The sequence below is a fragment of the Bos indicus x Bos taurus genome, chromosome 8, assembly GCF_003369695.1.
Source record: "Bos indicus x Bos taurus breed Angus x Brahman F1 hybrid chromosome 8, Bos_hybrid_MaternalHap_v2.0, whole genome shotgun sequence".
In the NCBI taxonomy this organism is placed as follows: domain Eukaryota; kingdom Metazoa; phylum Chordata; class Mammalia; order Artiodactyla; family Bovidae; genus Bos; species Bos indicus x Bos taurus.
In genome coordinates, this window is record NC_040083.1 from 77087517 (window position 1) to 77101534 (window position 14018).

At 38.2% G+C, this 14018-nt stretch overlaps 1 protein-coding gene and 1 pseudogene across 9 annotated transcripts in view; one reads left to right on the forward strand and one right to left on the reverse strand.

The window, feature by feature from the left end:
- Positions 1-14018, reverse strand: part of KIF27 (kinesin family member 27) — a 92912-nt gene that overhangs the window by 39606 nt on the left and 39288 nt on the right. For all 9 annotated transcript variants that reach the window (XM_027550105.1, XM_027550103.1, XM_027550106.1 and 6 more), the window contains 4 exons: positions 12995-13164; positions 12413-12516; positions 11008-11163; positions 3469-3674 (listed from right to left, as the gene is read on the reverse strand). In XM_027550105.1, coding sequence (XP_027405906.1) covers positions 3469-3674; positions 11008-11163; positions 12413-12516; positions 12995-13164 — 636 coding nt within the window. The remainder of the gene's footprint in view (positions 1-3468; positions 3675-11007; positions 11164-12412; positions 12517-12994; positions 13165-14018) is intronic.
- On the forward strand, positions 1291-2480 carry LOC113897397 (annotated as a pseudogene).

Here is a 14018-nt window from a genome sequence, read left to right on the forward strand (position 1 = left end):
CACTTAACTATCACCCTCCTTCTTCTCCCTACCACCATCCTTGTCATCTTGAGCATCCGCAGCTGTGCATGTATATGGCAAAGGTACAGAAATTTCTACAACTACAAGGGAAACTTATTTCAGTCCTTGGCCTATCAGAATTTCTTTTGAACTTAAGTAAGTTCTTTCCTTTCCTTATCAGTACTTTCAGCAGAAAAAGTTACACAACAAGAAACATGGAAAACAAAAAAGGACATGATAATTCACAAACACTGTAAATAATCCTTCATGTAATCTTTTAATCTCAATCATAAAAATAATCTTTGCTAAATCCACAAATAAGGCTTAAGCTATAGATTTATATGGCAAATATAATAACCTCCATAGGAAAATAATAATTTTGGCTATAACCTACTTAGAAAAATAATAATGTTGGCTATCTCAAGAAAATTGGGAAAAAACACAAACACATGAAGACTAAACAATGTGCTACTAAGCAACCAAGAGGCCAACAAAGAAAAGAATCAAAAGTACCTTGAGACAAATGAAAATGGAAACACAACTGTCCAAAATCTATGGGACACAGCAAAAGCAGTTTTAAGAGGCAAGTGGACAGTGATACAGGCTTACATCAAGAAACATGAAAATCTCAAATAAACAATCTTCTAACATTACACCTAAAAAAACTAGGAAAAGAACAAGCAAAGCCAAGAGTTAGTAGAAAAAAGAAAATAATAAAGATCAGAGTAGAAATAAATGAAATAGAGACTAAAAGAAAACAACAGAAAAGATCAATACTAAGAGCTGGTTCTTTGAAAAGATAAATAAAATTGACAAGTTAGCCAGGCTCAGCAAGAAAAAAAGAGATAAAATCAGAAAGGAAAGAGAATTTGTTTCTGAATTTGTATTGTGATGCCACAGAAATGCTGTGGTATGAAGAGTCTTCAGAGTCCCTTGGACAGCAAGGAGAGCCAAGCAGTTCATCCTAAAGGTAATCAGTCCTGAATATTCATTGGAAGGCCTGATGCTGAAGCTGAAACTCCAATACTGTGCCTACCTGATGCGAAGAACTGACTCACTGGAAAAGACTCTGATGCTGGGAAAGATTGAAGGTGGGAGGAGAAGGGGACGATAGATGAGATGGTTGGATGGCATCGCCAACTCAATGAACATGAGTTTGAGTAAATGCTGGGAGTTGGTGATGGACAGGGAGGCACAGCGTGCTGCAGACCATGGGGTAGCAAAGAGTCGGATATGACTGAGCAACTGAACTGATCTGAACCACAGAAATACAAAGGATCATAACGGACTATGATCAATAATTATAAACCAAAAAATTGGATAACCTAGAAGAAATGGATAAATTCCTAGATACCTACAATCTTCCAGGACTGAATTATGAAGAAATAGAGAAGCTCAGTAGATTGATTACCACGAGACTGGTTCTTGTTGATTTTGAGTATAAAAATTACTATCAGTACTAAAAGTAGGATATAAACCTATGAAATTATTAATCTCATAATAATCACAAAGGAAAATTCTTAATTGTTTTGTTCTATTAATGTTTTGTTAAAATGAGTACTTTGTTAGATATCATAGCCTTAATTTAAGTGGCTGAGAAATAAAAAAGAATTGATCCCAAGACTCTCTGAGGTGAACTGCTAAGGGAAAATATGTATTCAAAAGGAAAGTGCAAAGTGTCAAGTCATGTTATTTTAACTTGGTGTTGACTTGAGGGCTACTTAAGTAAAAAGAACCTTTAATGGCAACATCCATATATTTGAGGTAGCATTAAAAACTCTAGAAGGAGGGACTCTTGCTCTATTCACTTTTGCATCCCCATCTAGAATAGAACCTGGTACACAGGAGGTGTGCAATGAACACTTATCTTGTTTAAAGAATATAACTGTGGCTTTTTCGGTAAGCGGCCTGAGGTGACCCCTAAAAATGGTGCGCTGTTCACTTGACCCAGAAAACCCCACAAAATCATGCAAATCAAGAGGTTCAAATCTTCGTGTTCGCTTTAAGAACACTCGTGAAACTGCCCAGGCCATAAGGGTATGCATATCCGAAAAGCCACCAAGTACCTGAAGGATGTCACTTTAAAGAAGCAATGTGTGCCATTCCGTCGTTACAACAGTGGAGTTGGTAGGTGTGCACAGGCCAAAGAGTGGGGCTGGACGCAGGGTCGGTGGCCCAAAAAGAGTGCTGAATTTTTACTACGCATGCGCAGAAATGCAGAGAGTAACGCTGAACTTAAGGGCTTAGATGTAGATTCTCTGGTCATGGAGCACATCCAAGTGAACAAAGCCCCCAAGATGCGGCGCAGGACTTACAGAGCTCACGGTCGGATGAGCCCCTACAGGAGCTCTCCCTGCCACACTGAGAGGATCCTTTCTGAAAAAGAACAGATTGTTCCTAAACCAGAAGAGGAGGTTGCACAGAAGAAAAAGATATCCCAGAAGAAACTGAAGAAACAAAAACTTATGGCCCAGGAATAAATGCCGCAAAAAATAAATGCAAATAAAAGTAAAAAAAAAAAAAGAAAGAAAATAACTGTGGCACAGTTAAAAAACAGACAACTAATGTGCTGACTAGGTTGACTACAATTTCATTCTACCTACAGTGGAAACAATATGAAAGCAACAGATTATGAATCAAAAGAAATGGAAAAGGCATTTTAGCAAATTCACTATAAGCAGACTAACAAAGCACTCTGACCATACCAAAAGCATTTGGGAATAACTTCATACACAGTAACTCTCTGTAATGGAGTATTTCTCATAGAATATAAGTCTTTAGCTATGTTTGAGGTTGTAGCAAAGTCCAGCATTAGGAAATTAAGAATAAGATGCAGTAATACTCGGTAGGCTTCCCTGGTGGCTCAGAGGTTAAAGCATCTGCCTCCAATGTGGGAGACCCGGGTTTGATCCCTGGGTCGGAAAGATCCCCTGGAGAAGGAAATGGTAATCCACTCCAGTATTCTTGCCTGGAGAATCCCATGGATGGAGAAGCCTGGTAGGCTATAGTCCATGGGGTCGCAAAGAGTCAGACACGACTGAGCGACTTCAACAAGCACAACTAGTATTCAATTATTAACCTTTCTTAAACCAATCACTTATAATTTCAGTAAACTATCTAAAAGGTATCATTGTTGAATGTCAAGAAAGTGCTATATACATACCAGATATTTTATATATGATTATTTAATCATTAGTTAATTTTTATCCTTCAGAAAATAACACTATTTCTGTGGTTATCTTCATTTATAATCATGTAGTTTTGATAAAAAGGTTAAAATACACTTCTTGAATGAAGAAATATACTACACAGACAAACTATGCAAACCCACCAGCATACTGGAAAAGAAAGCTTGCCTTCCAGTTCTTCCAGTAAAAACTGAATCCTACTTCTTTCCTAACTGGGTATAAGAATCCTCAAAAGCAGGAAGCCTTAAATAAGTTTTCTCAATTACATTTTTTAAATTACCTGGACTCTTAGCTTAGCGGCATCCATCTTTCTACGAAATTCCTTCTGTAATTTTACCTTCAAAGCAACATCAGAAAGATCTTTGTTTTCCAGTTCCTGTAGTTGCTTTTCTGTTTCAGTTAATTCCACTTTTGCCTGTTCTGCTTCATGTTCAAGTTTTGTTACTTTCAGAGAATACTGCTTGCTTACGGACTTGGCATCATTACCTTCATGATAATAATAATAGTAATAACAATTGTAAATTATGTTTAAAAACTAAGTAAAACACCAAAAACATAAAATTTCCCTACTCTTAAAATGCTGGCCATGTAACTATTTAAGGCATAGCATTAAAAATCTAGCTGTCCCTTCACATCCCAAACACAACTTGTCATCTGGCCTCTTGAGAATTAGACCCTTAATGACTGTCCCCATCTGGTGCCATTCAATCTTCTTTCTGGTTCATCTTTTGTTCTGAATTTGCAGTTTACCTATGCAGGCATCAAACTCCAGTTAGAAAGGTATTTGGGGTGACTCTTCGGCCCCTGGCTTACTATAATTTGTCTTCCTACTACTGATAATCTATCTCTGAATTCTCTTTTTTTCACTATTATGAAAATTTTTCAACATACCAAAAGTAGGAGAATAATCCTGATAATGAATCTCCATCACCCAGATTCAAGAGTTACCAAGATTTTGCCACTGCTTTTTCATCTATGCCTTTTTTCTTCTTTAATTTACTTAAAACTTTAAAACAATTCCAGATGTCATAACATTACCTATATATATTAATACTTTAACAAGCACTTATACAGATTATGGAAATAACCAAAAAGTCATTATCATACCAACAATGTTAATACCTACCAGTCCCTATTCAGACTTTCCCAATGGTTTCAAAATGTCTTACAATTAGCCTATTTTTTTTTTAATTAGTCTATTTTAATCACAATCCAAATAAGGTCACAATACATCTTATTGTTATATTTCTTAAGAATCCTTTAATCTAGAGCTGGCTCCCTCTCCTTTTCATCTCATTTGAACTTATTAAAGATAAATTTTTTTGAAATGCTTTTCTTTTGAATATTTAGAACATAGAGAAAAACAGAATATAAATATTATTTCTGTATCTCTTTTCATTCTAAGTCCAGCTCAGTTCAGTTCAGTTTAGTCCCTCAGTTGTGTCCGACTCTTTGTGACGCCATGAATCACAGCACGCCAGGCCTCCCTGTCCATCACCAACTCCCGGAGTTCACTCAGACTCACGTCCATCAAGTCAGTGAAGCCATCCAGCCATCTCATCCTCTGTCGTCCCCTTGTCTCCTGCCCCCAATCCCTCCCAGCATCAGAGTCTTTTCCAGTGAGTCAACTCTTCACATGAAGTGGCCAAAGTACTGGAGTTACAGCTTCAGCATCATTCCCTCCAAAGAAATCCCAGGGCTGATCTCCTTCAGAATGGACTGGTTGGATCTCCTTGCTGTCCAAGGGACTCTCAAGAGTCTTCTCCAACAGCACAATTCAAAAGCATCAATTCTTCAGTGCTCAGCTTTCTTCACAGTCCAACTCTCACATCCATACATGGCCACTGGAAAAACCGTAGCCTTGACTAGACAGACCTTTGTTGGCAAAGTAACGTCTCTGCTTTTGAATATGTTATCTAGGTTGGTCATAACTTTCCTTCCAAAGAGTAAGCGTCTTTTAATTTCATGGCTGCAATCACCATCTGCAGTGATTTTGGAGCCCCAAAAATAAAGTCTGACACTGTTTCCACTGTTTCCCCATCTATTTCCCATGAAGTGATGGGACCAGATGCCATGATCTTCGTTTTCTGAATGTTGAGCTTTAAGCCAACTTTTTCACTTTCCTCTTTCACTTTCATCAAGAGGCTTTTTAGTTCCTCTTCACTTTCTGCCATAAGGGTGGTGTCATCTGCATATCTGAGGTTATTGATATTTCTCCCGGCAATCTTGATTCCAGCTTGTGTTTCTTCCAGTCCAGCGTTTCTCATGATGTACCCTGCATATAAGTTAAATAAGCAGGGTGACAATATACAGCCTTGACGTACTCCTTTTCCTATTTGGAACCAGTCTGTTGTTCCACACCCAGTTCTAACTGTTGCTTCCTGGCCTGCATATAGGTTTCTCAAGAGGCAGGTCAGGTGCTCTGGTATTCCCATCTCTTTCAAAATTTTCCACAGTTTATTGTGATCCACACAGTCAAAGTCTTTGGCATAGTCAATAAAGCAGAAATACATGTTTTTCTGGAACTCTCTTGCTTTTTCCATGATCCAGTGGATGTTGGCAATTTGATCTCTGGTTCCTCTGCCTTTTCTAAAACCAGCTTGAACATCTGGAAGTTCACAGTTCGCGTATTGCTGAAGCCTGGCTTGGAGAATTTTGAGCATTACTTTACTAGCGTGTTAGATGAGTGTAATTGTGTGGTAGTTTGAGCATTCTTTGGCACTGCTTTTCTTTGGGATTGGAATGAAAACTGACCTTTTCCAATCCTGTGGCCACTGCTGAGTTTTCCAAATTTGCTGGCATATTGAGTGCAGCACTTTCACAGCATCATCTTTCAGGATTTGAAATAGCTCAACTGGAATTCCATCACCTCCACTAGCAGGTGCCCAATATGCTACTGGAGATCAGCGGAGAAATAACTTCAGAAAGAATAAAGAGATGGAGCCAAAGCAAAAACAATACCCAGTTGTGGATGTGACTGGTGATAGAAACAAGGTCCAATGCTGTAAAGAGCAATATTGCCTAGGAACCTGGAATGTCAGGTCCATGAATCAAGGAAAATTGGAAGTGGTCAAACAGGAGATGGCAAGAGTGAACATCGGCATTTTAGGAATCAGTGAACTAAAAAGGACTGGAATGGGTGAATTTAACTCAGATGACCATTATATCTACTACTGCAGGCAGGAATCCCTTAGAAGAAATGGAGTAGCCATCATGGTCAACAAAAGAGTCCGAAATGCAGTACTTGGATGAATCTCAAAAACGACAGAATGATCTCTGTTCGTTTCCAAGGCAAACCATTCAATATCACAGTAATCCAAGTCTATACCCCAACTAGTAACGCTGAAGAAGCTGAAGTTAAATGGTTCTATGAAGACCTACGGGCTTCCCTGGTAGCTCAGCAGTTAAAGCATCTGCCCGCATTGCAGGAGACCTGGGTTAGATCCCTGGGTTGGGAAGATCCCTTGGAGAAGGAAATGGAAGACCTACAAGAAGGAAGACCTACAATACCTTTTAGAACTAACACCCAAAAAATATGTCCTTTTCATTATCAGATCAGATCGATCAGATCAGTCGCTCAGTCGTGTCCGACTCTTTGCGACCCTATGAATCGCAGCACTCCAGGCCACCCTGTCCATCACCAACTCCCGGAGTTCACTCAGACTCACGTCCATCGAGTCAGTGATGCCATCCAGCCATTTCACCCTCTGTCGTCCCCTTCTCCTCCTGCCCCCAACCCTTCCCAGCATCAGAGTCTTTTCCAATGAGTCAACTCTTCGCATCAGGTGGCCAAAGTACTGGAGTTTCAGCTTCAACATCATTTCTTCCAAAGAAATCCCAGGGCTGATCTCCTTCAGAATGGACTAGTTGGATCTCCTTGCAGTCCAAGGGACTCTCAAGAGTCTTCTCCAACACCACAGTTCAAAAGCATCAATTCTTCGGCGCTCAGCCTTCTTCACAGTCCAACTCTCACATCCATACATGACCACTGGAAAAACCATAGCCTCGACTAGACGGACCTTTGTTGGCAAAGTAATGTCTCTGCTTTTGAATATGCTATCTAGGTTGGTCATAACTTTCCTTCCAAAGAGTAAGCGTCTTTTAATTTCATGGCTGCAGTCACCATCTGCAGTGATGACTGGAATGCAAAAGTAGGAAGTCAAGAAACACCTGGAGTAACAGGCAAATTTGGCCTTGGGATACAGAATGAAGCAGGGCAAAGACTAATATAGTTTTGCCAAGAAAACACACTGGTCATAGCAAACACCCTCTTCCAACAACGCAAGAGAAAACTCTATTCGTGGACATCACCAGATGATCAACACCGAAATCAGATTGATTATATTCTTTGCAGCTAAAGATGGACAAGCTCTATACAGTCAGCAAAAACAAGACCGGGGGCTGACTGTGGCTCAGATCGTGAACTCCTTATTGCCAAATTCAGACTTAAATTGAAGAAAGTAGGGAAAACCACTAGACCATTCAGGTATGACCTAAATCAAATCCCTTATGATTATACAGTGGAAGTGAGAAATAGATTTAAGGGACTAGATCTGATAGATAGAGTGCCTTATGAACTATGGATGGAGGTTCGTGACATTGTACAGGAGACAGGGATCAAGACCATCCCCATGAAAAAGAAATGCAAAAATGTAAAATGGCTGTCTGAGGAGGCCTTACAAATAGCCTTGAAAAGAAGAGAATCGAAAAGCAAAGGAGAAAAGGAAAGATATAAGCATCTGAATGGAGAGTTCCAAAGAATAGCAAGAAGAGATAAGAAAGCCTTCCTCAGCCATCAATGCAAAGAAATAGAGGAAAACAACAGAATGGGAAAGACTAGAGATCTCTTCAAGAAAATCAGAGATACCAAGGGAACATTTCATGCAAAGATGGGCTTGATAAAGGACAGAAATGGTATGGACCTAACAGAAGCAGAAGATATTAAGAGGTGGCAAGAATACACAGAAGAACTGTACAAAAAAGATCTTCATGACCCAGATAATCACGATGGTGTGATCACTCACCTAGAGCCAGACATCCTGGAATGTGAAGTCTAGTGGGCCTTAGAAAGCATCACTAAGCCCAGCTACTGACCCTGAAAATTTGATTCTGATTTATTCTGAATAGTCAGCTATTCCTGGACTAGCAAACCCATGGCAGTGGGAAGTAAGAGTCTAGAGCTCATAGAAGGAATAATCATAGGGTCCAGTTGTTATATTGGTATCCTGAAAGTCTCTTAATTTTTAATAAAAGTTTATTAATTTTAATAAATTAAAATCTCTGAATTTTAAAATAAATCTCTGAATTTTAAAATTCTTTAACTTTTTAATAAAATCTTTTAATTTTTAGTAATTTTTTTCAAGTAGCAACCTAGATGTCCATCAGCAGATGAATGGATAAGAAAGCTATGGTACATATACACAATGGAGTATTACTCAGCCATTAAAAAGAATACATTTGAATCAGTTCTAATGAGGTGGATGAAACTGGAGCCTATTATACAGAGTGAAGTAAGCCAGAAGGAAAAACACCAATACAGTATACTAACGCATATATATGGAATTTAGAAAGATGGTAACGATAACCCTGTATACGAGACAGCAAAAGAGACACCGATGTATAGAACAGTCTTATGGACTCTGTGGGAGAGGGAGAGGGTGGGAAGATTTGGGAGAATGGCATTGAATTATTAATAAAATTTAAAAAAAAATAAAAATAAAAATAAAAACAAAACAAAATTTCAATAAAAACCTTTTAATTTAAAAAAATTAATTAATTATAAATAAGTACATGTAAGTTGTCTTCTGGCTCTACATTTCTGATTCTGACTAACTTTAAAATATATATGACAATGTTTTAGTGACTCTAAGTCCCAAAAATTGTTTAACACACCAATATTTTATGAACCACTAAGAAAAACTACAGTACCAATTACACCATGTTAAATGCTGAAATGCCACTGATTTTTAAGATGCATTCTGATTTCAGAGATATTATAATGTGAAAAAAGTATATATTAAAACTGATGAATAATTGTCATTGTTATTCATTTTGGCTGAAGTAGCTACTATTTGGGGAAGTCTTCAGGGAAAGGGCTTTGAAAAGGAAGTACACATTGACCCTTCTGCTAAACACCATCTCTAAGGGTCTTCAGGAAGCTCCAAATTGCCCTCCATTCTAATGAGCAAGAAGAGAACCTGCTCAGTTTAAGTGCAGATATCCTCTATTTTAAGGCAACCAGGATGGGTATGCTGCTGCTGCTGCTGCTAAGTCGCTTCAGTCGTGTCCAACTCTGTGCGACCCCATAGACGGTAGCCCACCAGGCTCCCCCATCCCTGGGATTCTCCAGGCAAGAACACTGGAGTGGGTTGCCGTTTCCTTCTCCAATGCATGAAAGTGAAAAGTGAAAGTGAAGTCACTCAGTAGTGTCCGATTCTTAGCGACCCCATGGACTGCAGCCCACCAAGCTCCTCCATCCATGGGATTTTCCAGGCAAGAGTATTAGAGTGGGGTGCCGGATGGGTATACCAGGCTACAAAAGTGTGCTTGCTAGACATCTCATGGTGGGATAACCTATCTGAAAGAAAATCATTTATTTTAGAGCAGTAAATATCCTCAAGTTCCCTGCACACTACCCTGAAATCATGGGAATGCAGAAGCCATTTAAACTTCTAAACTGTTTCCTAGATTCACCTAAGGGAGGTTTATTGGCATCGATCCTGCCTACGAGGAAGGAGCACAATCAAAATCAAACACGTGAAATAACTGGAGCTGGAAGGATGCACTGCCAGGAATGAGAAACAAAAATGCTTTGGACAGCATCTATGTGTGTGTGTGTGTGTGTGTGTGTGTGTGTGTTTGCGTGTGTGTGCGCGCGCGTGCACGCGCTCAGTTGTATCCAACTGTAGGGGAAAGGAAGTTGAGAAAGGAAGACTGACAGCTAAAAAGCTAGACTTCAAGAAAGAGGAGGGAGAGCGAAGCCAAGTTTCTCCTTGCTGGCAGAGGATCTGGTACCCATAATTTGTGTAGTCTGAGTGTGATTATAGCCCTGGGCTTGAAGAAGAGGAAGGTATTAGTAGTATCTCCTTCAGTTCCCCCAGGAGACCAGAGAGTTGTTCTGCATTGGAACTGGGAAAAGAAATGTTAGTGGTCTAATTCCTTCAATTCTTTACTGAATTTCATAGTAGTCAAGGCTTATACTTTGATATTAGTTGGGGGAACCAAAAAAACTTGAGGTGTGCATTTTAGAGCAAGCCTAATGGAGCTGGATGGTGAGGAAAGGTGGTGGTATATACACCCAACCTGGTAGAATCTGAGACTAAGGGGAGGAGCTGAAAGCCTGGCTCACTCAAGAAGACAGCTCTCAAGGACAAATCCTTACATCTTCAGAAAAACAAAAGTTATCTACAGTTAAAATACAAAGCTTGTAATTAATGTTAAAAACAAATTATTCAAGAAAGTAAAGATCAATAATTTAAAATAGGTATTTACTAAAATGAGTTAGGAAAACATCTTGGACATCTTATTTCCAGATGCCAAGAATAACATTTCTTTAAAAAGTGACAAAAAACATTAAGGGCCACAGAGATTCAGGACAACACAGAGTTTACACTGGTTAGGACAATTCATAGATAAAATTGAACATAATAAAATTCTTTTGATAATTAACCTCCACGTATTGGCTTTAGAGCCCACCTTGCTATACCAAATTCCAGACTGACGTGGATAGTCCTGAGCATCAGAAATTAAAATAAATGTTACAACATGAGAAGCACCTTTAGAACCTTTTCTTTCTCATAAGTTCACTAGATACTATTACCTGTTTTAATTAATTCTTTAATCAGATCTTCCTTCATCTTGATGTTAATAGTAAGTTCTCTCATTTTTTGTTTAGCTTCAGTAAGTATGAGTTCTGAATTTCTTAATTTTTGCAAATTTAACTCTTGACTCTCCTGGAGACATTCAATCTTTAAATCTTCAAAATAAAAGAAACAAAGCTGAGAAATAAAACTATCTGCTCAGAAACATTTAACAAAAGTAGAGTTTAAAAATAAAAAAAGCAGACACAGAAGCAGTCTAGAAGTACCAGAGGAAGGGACAGAGAAGGAAAAAACATGGCAATTGTGATTTTAGTTTTCCAGCTTACAGTGAGTTTTCCTTTCCTTAAAACATGTATATGCTCTAGTCATATCCTGCAGGTTCCGACACAGTTTCTCATTGCTCTTAGATATTCTGCAATTTGACTTTTTCTTTAATCTGAGCTACTTAAAAAAGCTATTAAATCTCCAGATGGGTAGAGGTTTTCATTTTTTTCCTACTAACTTGTAGTTTTACTGTAATCAGAGAATGCATTCTATTCCAGACTAATCAGAACAGGGCCCATACTGTTTGTTACTGTCTTGTACCAGAATATAGATCAATTACCTCACTGTTTTAGTTCAGCTGAGACTTTTTTCATAGACTTCCTCAATGAAGGAGTTGATGCACTGATTTACATTCTGATATAAGTTTCTTACCTGGTTGTAGACCAGTGACAAATGGTTCAAGGATGGTGACTGTAGCACTTATCTATACTACTATACACTTTTAAAATCTATTTTCGTTTCATGTTTTAATATTACATGCCTAGGCTCTTAAAAAAGATGCTATTTTCACAGTGTAGGACTTATTTATCATGTTATTTATATTCTCTGTATTCTTTGTGTTTCACCACTCATAAGCCAAGAAAAATGAGCTAAAATCTCCTCATACAGTTTTTGCAACATAAACATCTTTTATGCCATTTTTTAATGCATAAAATTCTCATCAGTTGTGAACATTACAAGCATCTGCTAGACTAAGTTGGCTCTAATATCAAATACACCACTAATGGTAGGCATGGGTGCCAGTGAAGCAGTGAAGAAACACCCAGTAAATTACTTAAGATGGATTTTAAAGAAGGCAAGAGTGGGAAGTTAAACTCAAGTTTGAATATCAAATCCCCATTCTGAGAGATTTAGCCTATAACTCTATCTAGAATTGACTGGTGAAAAAGCTTTACTAAGGAGTAAAAAGAACAAGAAATCAGAGCACAGAGCAGAGAACATAAAGGAAAAGCCAGGAAAGCACTCCAAACCAAGTTTCTGTCTCTGAGAATCCCTAGATGCTTCTTAAATTATTGCTTGAAGAAAAAGAGAAGTGTCTTATAAATATTAGATCTAAAGTACTTGAGAGAGTCTGTGTACCTTCATTCTCCAATCCTGACTTTTGTGTTTGATCCTGAATATCATTCAATTCAACAAGTGAACAAACAGAGCCTGGCTTCTGAATCCATGAGCAACTTCTATGTCTAAAAAAGGAAAAGGCCAGGACCAAAGGTAACTTGTCTGTTAGTCATTTTTAATCTGCCCTCAAATTAGTTTTCGCCCAAATTACTCTTTAAATTATGGCTTACATAAAATAAATGGAATTTACTAATATTTCACCAAGTAAAGAGATACCCCCCACAATGTTGGACCCAATGGAAAATTCATCATGTTTTTTGCCACTGTGGCAGCAGAATTAGGAAATCCAAAATCTTTTTCTCTGAAAATTAAACTCCAATCACCATAAACATTCTAAAAACACAGGTATTTTATAGTTGTTAGACTGACGTGTTCAAATACTGGTTTTGAAACACATTAGTTGACAGTATATGTAGCAAAAACCACTTAACTCTTCTACTAAAATTTTTTTAATGTAAAAAAACCCCTATTTCTGTATATATTTACTGTACCATGTAATTATGCTTATTAAATCAGTCAATATTAATATATATATTAACATACCTAATTTCCGATTTCTCTTGGCCTTCTGACTCTTCATCATCACTGTTATCAGAAAACTGGCACTGGAGAACTTCATCCTGTTCTTCTAAGCGACCCAGAAGCATCTGACTTCGTGTTCGAAATCCCGCAACTAGTCGATCCAGAGAGTATACAGAAGGACTTGTGTGGACCTTACAAGTGATTCCCCCACCCAACAACAAAAAAAAGTGATTTTTTTTAAGTGTCTATTTTTATCATATTGCTGAAAATGTGTTTTCTAAGAGGTTATTAGACAGGTACTCTTAAAATAGCCAATCACTGAAAACATACATTTCCCTCCCCGTACTGCCTACAAAAAAGTCAACACTCATTTCACAATACTATTGTGTCTCATGGGTATACACTTCTTTCAGAATCTACACAGTTCTTCTTCTTCTAGAAAGCTCTTCTGGTTTCAGTTATAGCTTCAGAGAAAAACAGCACTCAAAAAGAGGCATGAGTGAAAACATCACAGCTCTTGAACATAGCTCAGGCACTTCCCAACCAATGTGAAGCCCATACACAGTGTAATAGGGCACAACTGTTGCCCTGCCCCCAGCCTTCCCAGTTCTGAACACTTGGAGAATTGCAGTGTTGTTAAGGATCTGCAATTCCCCCACTAATCCAAATCCCACCACATGAATAAATCCAGAACCACTGCAACTTGCTCTGCCAGGGTAAGATATTCCTGATTTGGATTCAAAAGTATAGACTCAGACTTCACATGTGGTAGTCAGGGATAGTTGATTAATGGCCCTAGTGACATACCTAATATCTATCATGGGATAAGGAGATTTTCATGGACTGCCTGTAACTTTCTATATTATAACATGCTTCTATTGACCTTAAGTTCTCAAAAATTCACCTTGGAAAACAACAATGAATTAGAAATTGCCTGTATTTTCATTTCTGTTACCAAATGTTTCCTTTCTAACCATGTCTCTATAAATGAAAGTGTTAGTTATTCAGTCATGTCTGACTCTTTGTGACCCCATGGACTGCAGCC